Source organism: Neopelma chrysocephalum, unplaced genomic scaffold (genome assembly GCF_003984885.1).
Source record: "Neopelma chrysocephalum unplaced genomic scaffold, ASM398488v2 Primary Assembly neopelma1_61b, whole genome shotgun sequence".
Lineage (NCBI taxonomy): Eukaryota > Metazoa > Chordata > Aves > Passeriformes > Pipridae > Neopelma > Neopelma chrysocephalum.
Window position 1 is genome coordinate 8,735,374 of NW_020897717.1, and position 17,135 is coordinate 8,752,508.

General features: G+C 38.6%; 1 protein-coding gene across 2 annotated transcripts in view; it reads left to right on the forward strand.

Moving 5' to 3' along the window:
* HHAT (hedgehog acyltransferase) overlaps nt 1-17,135 on the forward strand; it is a 146,606-nt gene that overhangs the window by 78,987 nt on the left and 50,484 nt on the right. For both annotated transcript variants that reach the window (XM_027682037.1, XM_027682036.1), the window contains one exon: nt 8,198-8,342. In XM_027682037.1, coding sequence (XP_027537838.1) covers nt 8,198-8,342 — 145 coding nt within the window. The remainder of the gene's footprint in view (nt 1-8,197; nt 8,343-17,135) is intronic.

Genomic DNA, 17,135 nt, shown 5'->3' on the forward strand with positions numbered 1-17,135 from the left:
ACTGTGTATTATTTATTTGATAATAGTTTCATGATGGCAGTGTTGGGGAGGGCCATGAGGGCAGGATGAAAATGTGGTACTAGTGATTGATGAAGTTAAATCCCTTCCCAACTGGATTACAGTTTAAAAGGTAAAAATGTTAAAATGTGGAGGAGGGAGCCGAAAGAATCAGAATGAGCATAATGGGAACCAGAAGAACAAAACTAGGGATGTCAAGGACCTGGACACAGAGGAGAGTGTGTGACTCTCTCGATCAGTCCTCCTTGGTGAGAGCTGACACATTTGTAGGAGTATGTACACTGCAATTACTTGGTTAAATCCCCTGCTTTAAACATAAAACAGAAAAGAGGATGGTGCATTTCAATGCTGTTCATTTCACACTTTTCACAAGCTGCCACTTTAAAAAAATAAATGTTTGGGCAGGTTCTTTGATGGTGAAGAGTTAAATGTAGGAGCAAGTATAGAAATTTACTTTTGTGTATGTCAAACTTTCACACATGCATCTGTAAGTGTAGTGGATACATATGAGCCGGTAGGAGGCTTTCTTCAAACAGAAGGGGGAGTTGGCTGTTTGCTGAGAGATGCTATAAATGTAGATCCTTCGGAAAATCTAAAAATGAAATGGTGCTAGTGCAAGACAGCGTTTTGTTGAGTGAATGTTTAGTAAGACATCAATAGAGAAGATGAGTATCTTCTCAAATTCTATATATAGCATTTATTCCTAAATTCAGAATCAAGTTCTATTTGTGAAAATAGATCTTAACTGACAGCTGCTTGATTTTAATTGTGTGGTCCTCTTTTTATAGGAGTGATGTAGGGAATTACAGGTTGTTTGCATCATCCTGTCTCTTGGTAAAATGCTGTCAGTTCCTGCCTTCATGTGTGAACTTTCCAGGAGCTAATTTTTACCTTTGCTTTGGAAGAAAAGTATATACCTTGAAAAGAAACAGGATATGACCTCAAGCCACAGTTCAGCTTGGGCAGAAAGAAGGGAACAACTGCAAGCAAAATAAAATGCAAGAAAAATAAAACACAGTGGAGTAAAGGGACTGGTTCTGGGTTAGAGTTAGCTGAAGAACAGAGCAAACAGGAATAACTGCCATGATTCCTGAAGGGTACAGTGTGTGTTGATGGGGAAGTAAATTTATTCTTCTGTTTGATGTGGCAGTTATTGATGGATAAGATCTGGTAGCACATCTCATTCATTTGCAGGCCTGTTCTTTACCTCGTTACTGTTACAGCCCTAGGGATTCCACAGTTTCTTTCAGATTATTTCATAAATGAATATTTTGTACATGTATTCAAACAGAATTCTTTATTTTTGTTGTGTTTCTGTTCTGTGGTACAGTCTCTACTCTCACTGTATTAAGCATCTGTCCCTCAGCTTCAGAGTGCAGGAGTGTGTATCCTATTGAGATGTCAGCCTCTCATCAGCTACCTTTCCCCTGCTCCTGCTGATCTTTGAGCCTAACTTCTACTATCATTAATGAGCGCATGTAGTCCCTCCCTTTGCTTCTGCAGTCTCCCAAACACACTTTTGTCACCATTACCCACTGACAATGTGATTTAACAAGCATAAGATGCCCTGTTGCTTGGACCCAACCCATCTTCATTTCTGCTGCTCACTTTAAAAATTAAATAAATTGACATTCTCTTTGGCAGAGCTTTGTCACAATTTTCAGCCTTTCCTCCGTCCCATCTGCTTCCCCAGCTGCTCAGTCACACCCTGCCCTCCATTTTCAGTGTGCTGAACTGCAGATAGATAAAATAGCCGGTAACTGTTAGTCAGGATGTGTCGCTTCCCTTCCCACTGTCCCATCTGCTCCTCGCTCTCTTTCAGCTCTTCACCCATGCTCCTGTTTTTATGCTGTCCCGTTATTTTTGGCAAATGGCTGCATTGCGGATGACCCAGATTCAGGGTATGCGTTGAGGTGTTTACTCTTATGGTGATTCCTGGGGTTCAGGGTTAGACACTGAAGAGTTGGCTTGTCATTTAACTGAGTACATTTTCTGAAAGGAAGCACTTTTAAGATTGACTGTGTGGTCTCTCTTGCTTCTGTAGAAAAGTATCGAAATTGGGGCCTGGAGGGGCTTATTCTTCAGTTGTGGTACAATGGAGGGTGAAAACCGAAGCTCAGAAAACTGCACTGGCAAATGGAACTCCAGCAAGTGATTTGAGTTCTTTTCCAAGCATTTTGCTGATATGCATAGAAGCAGCACCCGTACCCCTCCTGTACTGGGCACCTTTTCCCACAAACATTTTACCCATCCGTGCACTCTCCCAGAAAAATCCTTGTAAACCCTAAATAGCAGACTATTGCAAAGAATTTAGGTTTTGTGACGTAAAGATGAGTCAACATTGTATTAGCTTTTAAGCATTATTTGTCTAATAAAAACTGTCAGGAAATAGAAATGATGCAATTTTACTAACTGTAGGAAGCACACTTACTCTGCTCTCATACTCTAGGAGAAGCAGTGAAAGACAATGCAGGTCTTGGTGTTACATTCATGGTAGTTAATTTGCTTGATTTCTTTAACACAACAAATAGTACAGTTTCTATATCTTATTTTAAAATTATTATGGATAAGTTGGCTAATAGGTTTCAGTGGGAGAGAATGAAATCTGTAGAACAGATAGTAGTACAATATTGTATGTTTAAAAAAAGAAAACTCTTCTAAAGTTGTTCTAGATTATTTTGTCCCTTAAAAACCAAAGGCAGATGAAAATAGAATAATGTAATCTCTAATTTTGCAGTTCATAGTACTAAGCATGTTTCATGTCACTCTGGCCATAGCATCTTGACAGTCTTATTCCATGGTGCACATGTTCACGTAAGAAATAATTCAACTGCTTCTCCAATTTTATCATATGCACTTGTTTTGCCATGTGCTTGGATTATCAATTTTCTGAATGGGTAGCTCAAAAAGATATAAATGTGAATATCTGTTTTACTCCATGAAGATGGACGCTTGTTTAAATTGTGGGCAGTTTAATTCATTTACATAGTACTTGTTAAATTATTTTTAGTATAAGCAAAAGCTTATACTAAAAAAAAAGTCAGCTCTACATCACTGACTTGATGTAGAAGTTTTCTTTAATCTGTCTCAGAACAGCTGTATAAATGAGATGTGTTGCAAATGCAGCATGCTTAGATGTTTTCCATCTTCTGAGCATTTGCTAAAAAGATACCAGCTAATGTCTCTCAGGGGAGGCTTCTTGCTACTTGACACTCTGTCATCAGGCTGAGTTTGCAGTGTGGTAGAAAACATGCACCCCAGTTCCTGAGCCCTCCCTAAACCAGTGTGATGCCTGTGGCCTGCTCCCAGGACAAGCTACTGCAGTTGGATTCAGCAGCCCTCTGAACAATGAGCCTTTGGGACATGCCAAATCCCCATGGTGCCACCACTATTGCTAGAAGAAGTTTAGCTGTAGGAAAATGTAGGATTGTTTCCCTGATGAAATACTGGTGGATATATTTCTGTAAAAGACTTCAGTGTGATATTTTGTATAGGATTGCCTAGTTGTCACTGCTGTACAGAATTCGACCTTAGGTGTCTCCTCAACTTCACAGAGACAGAGAATGGTTTGGGTTGGAAGGGACCTTAAAGATCACGTGCTTCTAATGCCCCTGTCGTAGGCAGGAGCACCTTTCACTAAACCAGGGTGCTCAGGGCACCATCCAACCTGGCCTTGAACACTTCCGGGGATGGAGCATCTCTGACTTCTCTGGGCAGCCTGTTCCAGTGCCTCACCACCCTCACAGTGGTGAGGGGGATGCAAAGAATTGTTTTCTAGTATCAAATCTAAAGCTACGCTCTTTCAGTTTGAAGAGATTCCCCCTTGTCCTGTCACTACTTGTGGCTCATCCTGTCACTACCAAATTCCACATGGAAGGGAAAGACTTAGCCTGGTCAGTATTCCCCAAAGTATTTTCTCTGTTGTTGGCTAACTAGGAGATGTAAATGCATTTATCTGGACCCTCAATTTCATCTTTCCATGCCATTCAGTAATATTGTTGTACACAGTCCTGTAAAAATGCAGATTTATTGTTGATCGGCTCTAACTCACCTTAGAGAGAAGTTCTTTAAATTGTGGTCTGCTCTCTGAAGCCACTTCTCCTGCCGTGTTCGTATATTTTGCATTCACAGTGGTGTAATTAAATTGCAAAGCACATGAAATAAGTATTTTCTCTCTAACTCAAAATTACTTTTTCCACATCCTTTACCTTGACTCTTAATTCAAATAATCTGTTCTGGTGTGTGTTGTCCTTCATAAGCTATCTTTTTAAAGAAACAACCATTATACAAGCTTCCCATTTCTGACTTGGTTTTAGAGGCTAAATGTGATATGCATATGTAACTCAAAAAGGTTTTAGGAATGGAAATGTTTGAACCTTTCAATTTTTTTCATGCCTGTCTTCCTCCACCACTCTCAAACACATACACAGATTTACTTGTCAAGGTACCCTGCTACATGATAGTATCATTTATTTTTGTAAGGTGACTGAGAAGGCTCAGTTGAGACAGATCTGATGGCAGCCAATTTTGCTCTACCCAACGATGTGCAGAGGGAAGTTTTTCCGACATCTGGCAAAAATGTCTGAGGCTGATCTTCATTTACAGCAGGAATGGGTTTAGAATAATAAGCCAAGCTCCACTCAGCTCCAGGAAAGGTAGCCTGAGCCAACCTTTTATTAGCCACCTTCTATGTCATGCTGCATGCCTTTGGGCTGAGCATCTTGACAATATATCTATTTTTTGTGTAGTTTAAATGCTACAGTCCTTTTATTTCACAATGTGTGGGGAGGTGGGCATTACTAAAAGTAAAATTTGGTGAAGTATTGAAGTGAGATTACAAGCAAGAAGGAGCATTGAGGGGGGATGCAAATATAAGGATTTCAGCCAGGCAGCCACGGCTTCGTTGTCATTTTAACAGTAGGTGCTCTTTCACCCCTCTACCTTGTGGCCTTATTTCCAACAGGAAAAGAGGAGAGAGAAAGAGACAGCAGTAAAATCCAGAGAAACACCACAAATCCATAGCAGTTGTTTTTATTGCTGTAATGGAGGATATTGTTAAAAGCATTAAATAACATAATGAAGAGTTGTGGGTGCAGAGGGTTTTTTTAATTTTGCTTTGATGTAAACAACTTGCTGTACATTCAGAAAAATCTGCATGCTTGTAGATACTTAAATAAAAAGTCTTATTATTGTTTATCTAGATCAGCCTCATTTCTTTTTTGTGGCTAAATAATGCTTCCAGTGTATTAATCTACTCACAATAGCTGCTTGGATACTTTCCTATTTAGCTTTTTCTAGATGACTTGAGATGTTTAAAGAATGTGCTCTTTTTTTACCTTCATTGCAGCTGAATAAAAGTGGTGTTTACATCAAAGACTGTCAGGAAAATGTGTACTGCTTTTTTGGATCAACGCCTAGCAAAGTTAATGGAAATTAGCTACAGCAAAATCCGGAAAAGGTTCAGTGTTTGTCTAAACTGTTTCTGTCTTAAACTGCTCCTTTATACCTTATAAATGGCTAAAGGCTTTTATGGTCTATACTACAGTTAACTTGCATTGTTTAACATGCAGCACCTTTGTTGAGGGTGGTGTATTATATGTGACAGTTTAATTTATTTTTTTAGTAACTCCATTAAAAAAAAAGTAGAACCTTTTTAGCTATTCATATTGTTTTAGTCATACTGCTTTGGGTTGTAAAACAGGCAGACTTTGCAAACTTACTGAGTCTGATCAGTACATTGATGGAAAATGCAGTTCAGCACCTCCTGTCTGATGGGTTGTCCATCTCTATCTACAGCTTGAGCAGAAGATTTTTTACCCTTTCTTAATTCAAACTGTTTTCCCTTAGTGTTGACAAATAAGCTTGACAGACAGAGGGAGAGTGAAAGACGATGCTTTTTTTGAGCTGCAGGTTAGTCAGACTTAGACAGTGTAGAAGCGGGTAAGTTTGGTGACTCAACAAAAAAGTTCAAGCTAGTGTGATCATAGCTTCTTCTTATTAAAACCTGGTTGTTAACATGGATGATTTTGAACATTTTTCTCTCTGTGCACACACACATTCTGAAATGGCTTACATTTTTCATGTGTGCGACCATACATTCAATCTGTACATTTCAGGAAGAGAAAAACTGAAGATGTCCTCTGTGTGTGTGCAATCAGAAGGAGAATGTATTGGAAGTCCTTGGGCAGCTTTGGGGATGCAAAGTACTAGAAAGGGAAAAAGTTATTTCACTAACTGTCTATGTCAGTGAATATTTATACAATTATATTATATTCTCTACTTTTCTCCTATCATGCCCTAGTTTTCATGCAAAATTTTCAGAGAAAAATCTCAGTCTCTGTTTTCATACATGACTGTTTTTCACAGTATTGTATGGAAGATTGACTTGCTGTATTGTACATACAACCTGATGCAGAGCTTTCCTTAAACCTTGTTTATCCCCATTTTTGTGCTGACTCAAACTGACTCACACTAGACAGAGCTCTGACTGGGGCTAACATTCAATTTAGCAGAGATTTACTTTGCAGTAATATGTTGAAATTGTATTTTTATCCCTGTAACTGTAATTTATTTGAAGATTTGTCACTAGCAGTAGAAACATTTGTTTTGATGTTTACAGAACTAGCAATTTAATTTTCTAGATCTGTATTTTTAGGCCTGTTTTGAGCATGTGTTTCTGTTATTTCAGGTATCTGAGCATGAATTCTGGTCTGGCTGTAGCTATTAAAGATTAATTACTGCTTTTTTTTTTTTCCTGATGCTGCAGTCACAAGACTTTGTTTTCTGCAACGTCACCATTTGTGACGTGGAGGCTGAGCAGCCCCTGAGACCTTCCTTACTTTCCGTGCCCTGGCAAATACTCATCACTTCACACAAAGCATTCAGTCTTTTGTAGATTCAAGCACTATGTACAGAGGCTTTCAGCCCAGGGCCGTGATGAACAAGGTGTTTTTCCTTGTGCAGTAATGAGACAATATTTCCTTGTGAAGTGCTGTAATGGTCTTTAAAATTTCTTCTAGCAGCTGAATATTGGAGGTACCTAAAACTCTCATCCTTCTTTTACCATCTTCCTGCAGTCTCTATACTGCACTCACACCTCAGGTGATAATGCCAAATACAGATTTAAAAAAATGTAAACTAGTGTATAGTTGAGAGAGACCTACTTCATTTGTATCATTAGAACAACAGTACCAAAACCTTTACAATGGATAATTACACTTCTTGAACATGAGCAGTAATATTTGCACTGACAAAAAAATTTGGGATTGTGTCTATATGAATTTTTTTTATATATTTTTTCTATATCTATTTAAGAGTCATTGCTATAACCAGTTCTGATTTGACTCCAGAATTTTTCAGTGATGTCTTATTAATCAATTAAGGATTTATGACTTCTGAAGTTGTTTGATGTTGTGTACTGAAGTGCTTTATTCCATGTTGGAAACTATTGGATAGTATTACCCCTAGAATCATGTTACTGTTTGCATCCTCAGTAAAAATGCATCAAGGAGAATATTTAATAAGAAAATAATTAAGATATTAAGTGTATAGAAATGTGACCAGTTCGGGGCTCCCCACTAAAGAGACATGGGCATACTGGAGAGAGTCCAGCCAAGAGAATGAAACCTCTGCTGGTAAGAGGAAAGTGGAAAGAGCTGGGACTGTTCAGCAGGGAGAAGAGTCGGGAATCTTATCCATGTGTATAAAATACCTAATTGTGGGGGAGAAGAAATCAAAGGCAGACCCTTCTCAGTGGTGTTTAGTGACAGGACAAAAGGCAGTGGGCTTTAGACTGAAATGCAAGAAATCTTTTTTAGCTGTGAGGGGGTTGGCCCAGTGAGGTTGTGCAGTCTTCATCATTGGAGATATTCAAAACCCAACCAGACACAATTCTGAGTAGCCTGCTCCAGCTGACCCTGCTTTGATGTCCTTTCTAGGTAATCTCCAGAGGTCCCTTCCAACCACAACTATGATTCAAGACCACTTTTTATCATAAAGTCGTACTCAAACTTAAATGTCAGTGGTGAGAAGTTGTGTTAGATATTTTAAAATCTGTTCCATAAGGGTTTGAACTTCTGTATAGAAGTTGTTTGTCATAACGGCGATGTCTTTTTCTAAGGTTGCTTGAAAATTTGCAGGGATTGTTAACTTCATCTGCACCTTTTGTTTTACCTCTCAGGAACGTTTCTTCTCGCCAAGAATTCGTCGTCGACTTCATGCTGTCCTAGCATCTGTTAGCACTTCAATGTTGATTTTATCAAATCTAATATTTCTTGGAGGAAATCAAGTTGGAAAAATCTACTGGAACAGGATCTTTATGGAAGGCAAGTTTATTTTTATGGGCTTTCTAGATAATAGAACTTTCCAAATATTACCTTGGGTGGGCTGAGCCAGGTTCTTCTCTCAGTGCACTAACTGGGAGTAACTTTTTTTCTGGTCCTGTTCAAAACAATCAAAAATCTGTCTGACAAAACCTAAGTAACTAAGCAGGCTGCATGACTACAAAGATACATTGCCTTTCTCCCATCAAGTCTACAAAGAAAGTTATTAGGCTTCTCTGTCAGTGAAATCACTAAAGATTAAATAATAAATGTGTGACAAGTTAGCAAGGTTGGATTTTTTTTCCCCCATTCTGCATTTCATGTACATCAGTAAGAACAGGCATACTAAAGCCAACCCCATAGATTCTGTGGAAGGTTAGTGGATGAGATCTGCATGATACAGCTTAATTGAGCCATTAATTGGGGTTTTTTGTAGTGAATCTGATGTCAGGATAGGGACCTGCTGACTATTGAGGACAAGTTTGAGGACAGGGGAGCTTGGGTGACAGTATCAGCCTGTGGTGTTGCTCAGTAAGCAGTTAGTGACACTGTGCTGTGAGCTGACACAGGAGACAAATTGAGCTTTAATTTTTTTCTCAGAGCTCAGTGTAAGTAGGACCAGTTTTCTTTTTAGTGTTATTCCTGCCAGAGGCCCATATTGTCAAATAAGGATCTCATGGAGGAATATTTCTTCCTCATGAGGGAAGTACTAATAGGCTTCTGTGCCTAGAAGATTTCTCCTACAAAGACCACACTGTCTATTACTCCTTTGTGAAGTGTTTTCTCCTCTTGATCCTTGCAATGTCTTAGAAGTCAGTTCTGGAGATCCAAGGTCCTACTTAAGCATACCAAAACAATGAAACTCTTAAAGAGTAAGTTATGTACATGACTGAAACGATTTATCTTCTGTACTAAAGCGAAAAAACATTCAAACAGCTCAAAGAAAGGTACATTTTTAGCATAAAATATAGTGACGCTTTTTGGTAGTACTGAGCAGGAAAGACTGAGTGAAGTATTAGTTCATGTTTAGTTTTTGCTCTTAAAGCATAAAATATTCGTTTTCTGTTTTCTTAAAAGGCTTTATTTTCTTTTAAATTGTTTCCTTTCAGTTAATTGGCTAATAGTTTCAGTGGAAAAATTAGCTGAGAGAAAAAATTTGGAAATAAAGTTAGACATCACTTCTTACCTATTAAAAAAAAAGGGCACTAGTGAAGTTGTCCATTTCAGGTTTATAGCTTCATACAAATTTTTTTCATAATGGTATTTGTATATTATAAATAAAGAAGTATGCCTTCCTCTTCGGAAGGGTTAGCAGTTCACAGAATGCTGGGGTTTGAAACTGATGAATGACAATTTTTTATTAAGTAGAATGGTATTTAATTAAACCAGATCAATTATTGATTGTTTTTCTACATTTGGTTTGCTGGTGGATTTTTTTAATAGTTTTTTGATCTATTGCTCTTGCGCTAAATACATAGTTACTTCAGGATTAGGTACCAGGCATCTAAGACAGGAATAGGAAATTAATTTAGTCATTTGCATCTTTGTTTCCATGATCTGTTAATCAAATTAACTTTATTTTTAGAACATGAACGCTTTTGCTTAGTGCAGCTCATACTCTACTTGTAGAAATTTCCAGTGTTTAGCTTTATATACCTGTGTTCTTAGATCACTCAGATTACTGTGACCATATTCTTTAGCTGCACTGTTGTTCTGACAATTCAGGTGTACAAACTGAAACATATACTAAGATTTTATTCCATCTGCACCCGTGCTCCATTGTCATTCCATTGTGGTTTTCATACTATGGAACAAATGGGGCAGCCTCTAGTATCAATACAGACTGGGGGATGAACAGATTGAAAGCAGTCCTGCCAAGAAGAACTTGTGTGTGCTGGTGGATGAGAGGCTGGACATGACCGAGCAACGTTCACTTGCAGCCCAGAAAGCCAGTCGTGGCTGCATCAAAAGTAGCATGGCCAGCAGGGTGAGGAAGGGGATGCTGCCCCTCTGTTCTGCTCTGGTGAGACTCCACCTGGAGCACTGCATCCAGCTCTGGGGTCCCCAGCACAAGAAGAAAGGACATTGACCTGTTGGAGCGAATCCAGAGGAGGCCACCAAGATGATTAGAGGGATGGAGCACCTCTCCTATGATGAAAGGCTGGGAGAATTGGGATTGTTCAGCCTGGAAAAGAGAAGGCTTCAGGGTGACCTAATTGCGACCTTCCAGTCCCTGAAGGGAAACTACAAGACAGGTGGACAAGAACTTTTTAGAAGAGCATGTAGTGACAGCACAAGGGAGAATGGTTTTAAACTGAGAATAGATTTAGATTAGATAATAGGAAAAAATTCTTTACCGTGAGCGTGGTGAGACACTGCCCAGAGAAGTTGTTGATGTCCCACCCCTGGAACACTCAAGGGCAGGTTGGACGGGGCTTTGAGCAACCTAGTCTAGTGAAAGGTGTCCCTGCCCATGCAGGGGCATTGGAACTGGATGATCTTTAAGGTCCCTTCCAACTTAAGCTGTTATATAATTCCATAATTCTGTGATTGAAGGCTGGTCAAATCCAGAAGGCCTATTCAGAACTGAAGTCTTCAATTTCTAGTAAATTTAAGTGTTGGTCTGTAGGAGATATAACAAAAATCTACATTTGGAGTGTAGAACGCTAAAAAATAAAGTTCTGGAAACCTAAGCAGAGTTTTGCAACACTCTAAAACCAGAGAGTAGACATTTGCATTTGGAGGACATCTCTACATTCTCAGCAACCCAAGCAGCAGGATTTGAGATTGGTTGATGGAGGTGGAAGAAGGCTCTGTACTAATAGTGTGACATAAAATCCCTCTGAGGTAAGGAATAGAGATGAAGTAAGAAATAGGGAGCTGTGGAAACAAAGCTGACTGCTTGCACATCAGCTGCAAAGAATAGTCAGTTTGTTTCCTTTGTCCAAATCCCACAGAATTATGTCTACAAAGATTTGTATGGATAGGAAGAAAATAGAAGATGTCCATTTCATGGTTTGTAAATGTAACTGGCATTTGTAGATCACTAACAAACTTGATCAAGAACATATATGCTAAATGCCAGCAATAAAATGCATCTCAGAGCAGAACTCAGATCTGCAGGTTTAGGTGCAGCATTAGGTGTTGTGCGTGGCATTTTCAGGTCTGGCAAGTAAATGATCCTCAGAATATCGGTGTTTTAAAGCCCTAAATGCTCAGCGTATAGCACTTTGTAGTCAGAAATTAGAAGTTCTGTTGTATAATATCTAAAAACAGTGCTTGAAGAGTAGCTTCCCATTAGCATGTTGTGTGACAGTGACACAAATTTAAAACGACAAACTCTTAAAAGGAAGATGTACTTGTGCTTAAGATGTGTGAAATGCACTTCTAGTTTTGCTCTTTGGTTACTTAAGAGGGTCTACTGTGTTCTTTTGCAAAGACTGAGTATTATAAAATATCTATACAGTTGTCTGAAAGTGGGGAGGAGAAAACATGGATATGAAAGCAGTTAAACCCCAGAGCCAACACAGTGCAAGGAGAACCATGCAAGTGAGGTACCTTTATTATCAAAGCTTTGTGGATTGCTTTCTAGGAAAAGGATTTAGATGAGGTTTCCCAGAATTTCTTGACTGATATTTGAACTGTTTTGCAGTGCTTTGGCAGTACTTTCCACAGGTCCTGTACCACTAACAAGGGAATTTGCTATCTGAGCATGTCAGGTAGCAGTATTTTTAGCATTTATTTTCTTTCCTCTTGTGAAAAATAGATTGAATTTATCTGGCTTTAAAATTAGTTTCTGTGCATCATTAAAATTGCTATTGCCAAAATTACTAGAGGAGAGGTCTGTGTGTCTCATATGGATGAGTATTTGTTCTTAATTTTGTTCTCAAACTGTTCAGACCAGCCTTAGTGCTTGTTTCTAACACCCAACTTGTCCCAGTAAGTTATTAGCAAGGAAAAAAGTTCCTACAACAAGCGTTTGCTTTGACCTTTCCTTAGTAAGATTTTTCTCATGGGAGACAGTGTCATTCTAATAAGAAAATAGCAGAAATGTCTTCTAAACAACAAACCATTTTTAATCCTCTATTCAGAGTAATTGATTGATGCTTCACCTCAAAATAAGAAACTCCAGTGAGAGAGGTTCTCTTTGAAAAGGCTCACTGCTGCAACTGGCACTGTGCAGTAATTTTGTTTAAGAGAATTAGTCTAGCAAGGATGGACAAAGGCATTAAGCTGGGACAGGACAGAAGTATATCAGGTGGTAAAACTATAAAATTCTTCCTGATCTTACTCTGGCATATGAGGAACAGAGTTCAGATCAATGAGGAAAGCACACAGTGCATGTCAGATGTATTTTACTTTGAATAGCTGTCTGAAAATTGCACAGCCATCATTTAACTGTAAACCAGTACTTTAACTATCCAATTTACCTTACTAAATTGTGACAAGTGCCTCTCTTGAGGGCAGTTCATCCCACGTCTTAGCATGGGATGAAATGCATTGTCACTCTTCACTATGTTCAGAGGCATTTTGTATAGCCTGGTTTAGATTAGATTGGACACCCAATATTTGAGGAGGTGTCCTTTAGCAGACATCTAGGAAAGAGTGATTTTTCACTCTTGGTTAGAAATGATTTACTGCAGGAGTACAGAGCAGCTGGCTCGGCAGAAGTCCTGCAATGAGGTATATCTGACTGTTCTACCAGATTGCAAACTTTGTGCATCAACAGCATCATACCACTTACAACAAAAATAGACCTTATGCAAAAATGCATTGACAGCAGTGCAAAAGACATAAATTAACCTCTTCATTATGTTCTGAAGGTTAAAGTTAAAATATGTCCACTTTTGGTTGCTGCAGTGTAAAAAAAATTAATAAGCTGACAGGGAGAAGGAAATGCAGCAACATGATTGGAAGTCTAGGAGCCATGACCCTGAAATAAACAGCATTGTTTTGTTTTGAGAGAAAATTATTGAGGAGATAAATAGATACCTAGAAGTTTCTGCAAATAAAATGTTAACAAGGTATTCTGATCACCAGTGGGGTCAGGAGAAGGAAAAAAACCTGTAAAATGTAGGAAGGAGTTGGACTTTGATGATCCGTGTGGGTTCTTCCAACTCAGGGTATTCTGTGATTCTGTTACATTGTCTAGGTAAGCTGATGGGCTGCCATCTTTGGGGGACAGTCTCCAGGTAGACAAAAACCTGTCAAGCAATGTAGAAAATAGTGATTTCATTGTGATGTAGAAGGAACCTGTAAATGGCCTCCAGACCCATTCCAAGCCCTGTTTTCTCTAGGTGGTTCATCAGCAGATAGAGCTGTTTACAGCAAAACTAAAACTTAATTCTCAATGTCTAATATGTGTTAACTAGTTCAAGATGGTGAAGCCTTTGTTTTGCCTCCCTTCCAGCTTGCTTGGAAGCAAAATCAGGTTTTATGCTACTCAACATTCAGTTATTTGGTTAGTTTATAGGGAAAGATTTTCTCATCGTCAATGGGTGATTGCCTGACCTACTTTATGGAGGCAGAAAGCCTGGACTTCTTCACAGCTGTGCAGCACAATAATCTCAGGGCGTGTTTCACAGGGCATCTTAGGCACTGATTTGCAAGTGGGAATTTCCATGATCATGACATGCAAGATTCAGAGGTTTGAGTGAAGCAAAGAATTTGGTGTTACACATTTGGTGTAGCATGTGTAAATGTGGATTTTTTGTCTTGCTTTGACAGAAACAGTAGACCATTTCCTTCTGATCTTAAATTAAAATTGCGCTGATGGGTAATTAGGCTGTATCACAGGATTGAAGATTATTCTAATAATCTATACTTGTTTCACTTTATGTAAATCACTTTCAAGGCATCATCCTTGTTAGCTTTAGAAGTTTTGTCCTTGGTTTTGAAAACAGTGAAATTAGGTTGTCATTCTATGAAAAATCATTTGTATATTAGTGGTTGAGATGCCTTTCTATGTTCAACAACCAAATAATTTCAAAACTATGAGTTCCTTATTGTGTAGCTCCACTGCTGCATGAGATGTCAATAAATAAGAAAAAAAGATGAGAGATTTCTGTATTGTTGTATGTTCTAGTCTGGTTGGTGTAAGATCATGTCTTCCGATTAGATATGTTGTTGATCATATGGCTCATTTCCTGCAACAATGAACGTAGGAAGAAGGTCTCGGGATGATCAGCAGTTCATACAACAGCATCTCATCCTTCAGAAACTATCCAAATATTGCTAGTTAGCATAGGCATTAGATTTAACACATTTTAAGGGCTGAAGGAAGCTAACAAAAAGAGATTGAGCAAAGGAGTTAGAACTTGCTATTAAACAGGGGTTGGTTGGACTTTTTAGCTCTGAGGTGTTGCCAGATAACACACAGTGCTGTATTAGAAGTCACATTTCACTTAAGAACTTCTGAGATGGGTTGCAATGATATCTGTAAATATCTAACTATGAAGGGATTTAAAGGTGCAGACGAAATGAAATAATGTAGGGAAGAAATTCAAAGGAGTCCACAAAACTTGTCAACTGAGGCATCCCCATGAATCTCTGGCAAACTCTTTATTCAAAGTTCTTTGCAGATGAAAGAAAAAATTTCAATGATTGACAGTTCAGAGTTGTCATTTGGGTTTTCAGATGGCCCTTGTTTTGGAGTGGAAGTAAAGTTGTAGAGTAGCTGGCATATGGTCTTCCAGCATTCTTTTTCCTCCAGATTTTCACTTTCACTGACAAATCCCACTTGCTGCTGTTACACAGAAACTTACTTAAGGTCCTTTTTTCCAAACATACATTTATGAATGCTATATTGATATATTGCATAATTTAGAGAAATATTGCATAGTGGCAGGAATAGTACTGAAGATGTCACATTTTCCAAATTATTCACTCCTCTTCATGCACAAAGGAAGCTTGTTTTCACAATCATTTATGTGACCTTGCTTGGTGGATGCAGTTCATTGGGATGTGAACTGGCAAAATACCAAGAAAAATGAATTTTGGTCTGCAGTAATAAGGAGGCAGTGATTTTTTTTCTCCCTTCACCTCCCAAAGGATGACAGCTGTATAAAAGCAAATATTTACATCTGTTTTGGGGGGTTTTCTTTAGAATTGAAACAATAAAGTGTGTTCTGCCATGTTTGGGGGATTTTCTTTAGAGCTGAAACAATAAAGCATGTTCTGCTATTTTCTGTTGAATCATGTTGGTTTGAACCTCAATGTGAAAATGGTTGGAGCATTGCTATGTGTAAATTCAGCTGTTGCTGTTGAATCTCATTAGGTTACCAATTGTCTTTCATTTGTCTTTACAGTCTCAGAACCTGATCCTGCAACCATACCAATGCTGAAAGATCCTTCTGTATAGAAAGTCCCAGAACATGTTCAGACACATCTGCTGGGATCAGTATGGTTGCAGACTCAGAATCAGTCACAAAGAACCTATGTTTCTTATATCTTATTAAAGCCTTTATTTTGCATAGAGCTTTTACAAGTGAAAAAATGCAAGACAGTGCACACCGTGACTGTATGTAGAGTTCACTGTTGTCCCTTATGCTGTGTGTGACTTACTGAACTAAGTAAACTACACTGCACACAGAAAATGGGGAGTTGTTCCTACATAGTGCTGCCTTCTTGCCAATTTGCAGCTCTTTTTTAAAAAGACAAGAAGTTTGCTCCTTAGTGACCTTTGCTGATCACAGGCAAAATGTCCCCAGATTTTCAGTTACTTTGGCAAGGTACATACAGCTTTTTAAAAATCATTGTAATGTTGGCAGCAAAGTCTAGTATGGTGACCAGTTGGTGTAGTGGGTTGGTCAAGTCCATCTTACAGATGTAACCTTGCTGGTAGCAACATGCTTAGTGTGGAAGCTGGAATGGATGATGTCACCAAACATGCTTGTTCTGCTGGTGTGGCAGATCAGTATGTACTGTTTCAGCAGTCTTTCACAGACTGAGGCAGTTTGAATGTGTGGACTCCTTAAGCATTAAACATAGCATGAACATAAAAAATAAGACTAGTTTTTGTGTCAAAAAGCTTAAAATTGCTGTGACCTCATGACTGCTCGTCAACATGTAATTCAGCTTCCTTGTTCCCCTATATTTTTGCCATACATAGCAAAAGCCTCACAATGACCCAGAGTAACATAGCCTGGTATAGAATACTTGAATTGCTGTTTTATTGGTGTCTGTGCTTATTGGGAAATTGATACATAAATGAACTCATGGATGTGGTGGCATGTATATAACTGATTAGTGAGAGCCATTATTTCAGCTAAGACTTGCAACCATCAAGAAAAGTTCTCTGAAGAATGATATAATCTCCTTTTCTTCTCGTATTCAGAAATTTCCAGGAGTCTTGTAGCTGCTACTTCTTCCTCATCATTGAATCCTGTTTCTTTCTTCTGTCAGCTCCATTTGTCTTCAGATTTGAACTAGTCCTGGCTTGCCCTTTTTTTCAAACGCTTTTTGAGAGAACAGATCCCAAATACAGAAAGTAACCATCTAACAGCAGGAACTGGCACACCAGCTGTATTTAGCTTTGCAATCATTGAGACTTTCATGACAACTTTCTAAGTTTTTTATTTCCTGAACAGTAATGTTAAAACAGCGTTGCAGTGTTCCACAATTACTGCTGCTTGGAGTCTGCTAGATCAAATTTTCTTAGCTTCTAGGAAAAAAAGACACTTTTTTTTCCCAAAAGCCAGCCCTGCATTTAAGTTTGAGATCAAGAATTCAAGCAGTGTTCATTCTGGCTCTTGCACCTCTTACCAGCAAAGTCAGAGGTGTTAACAGTTCTTTAGT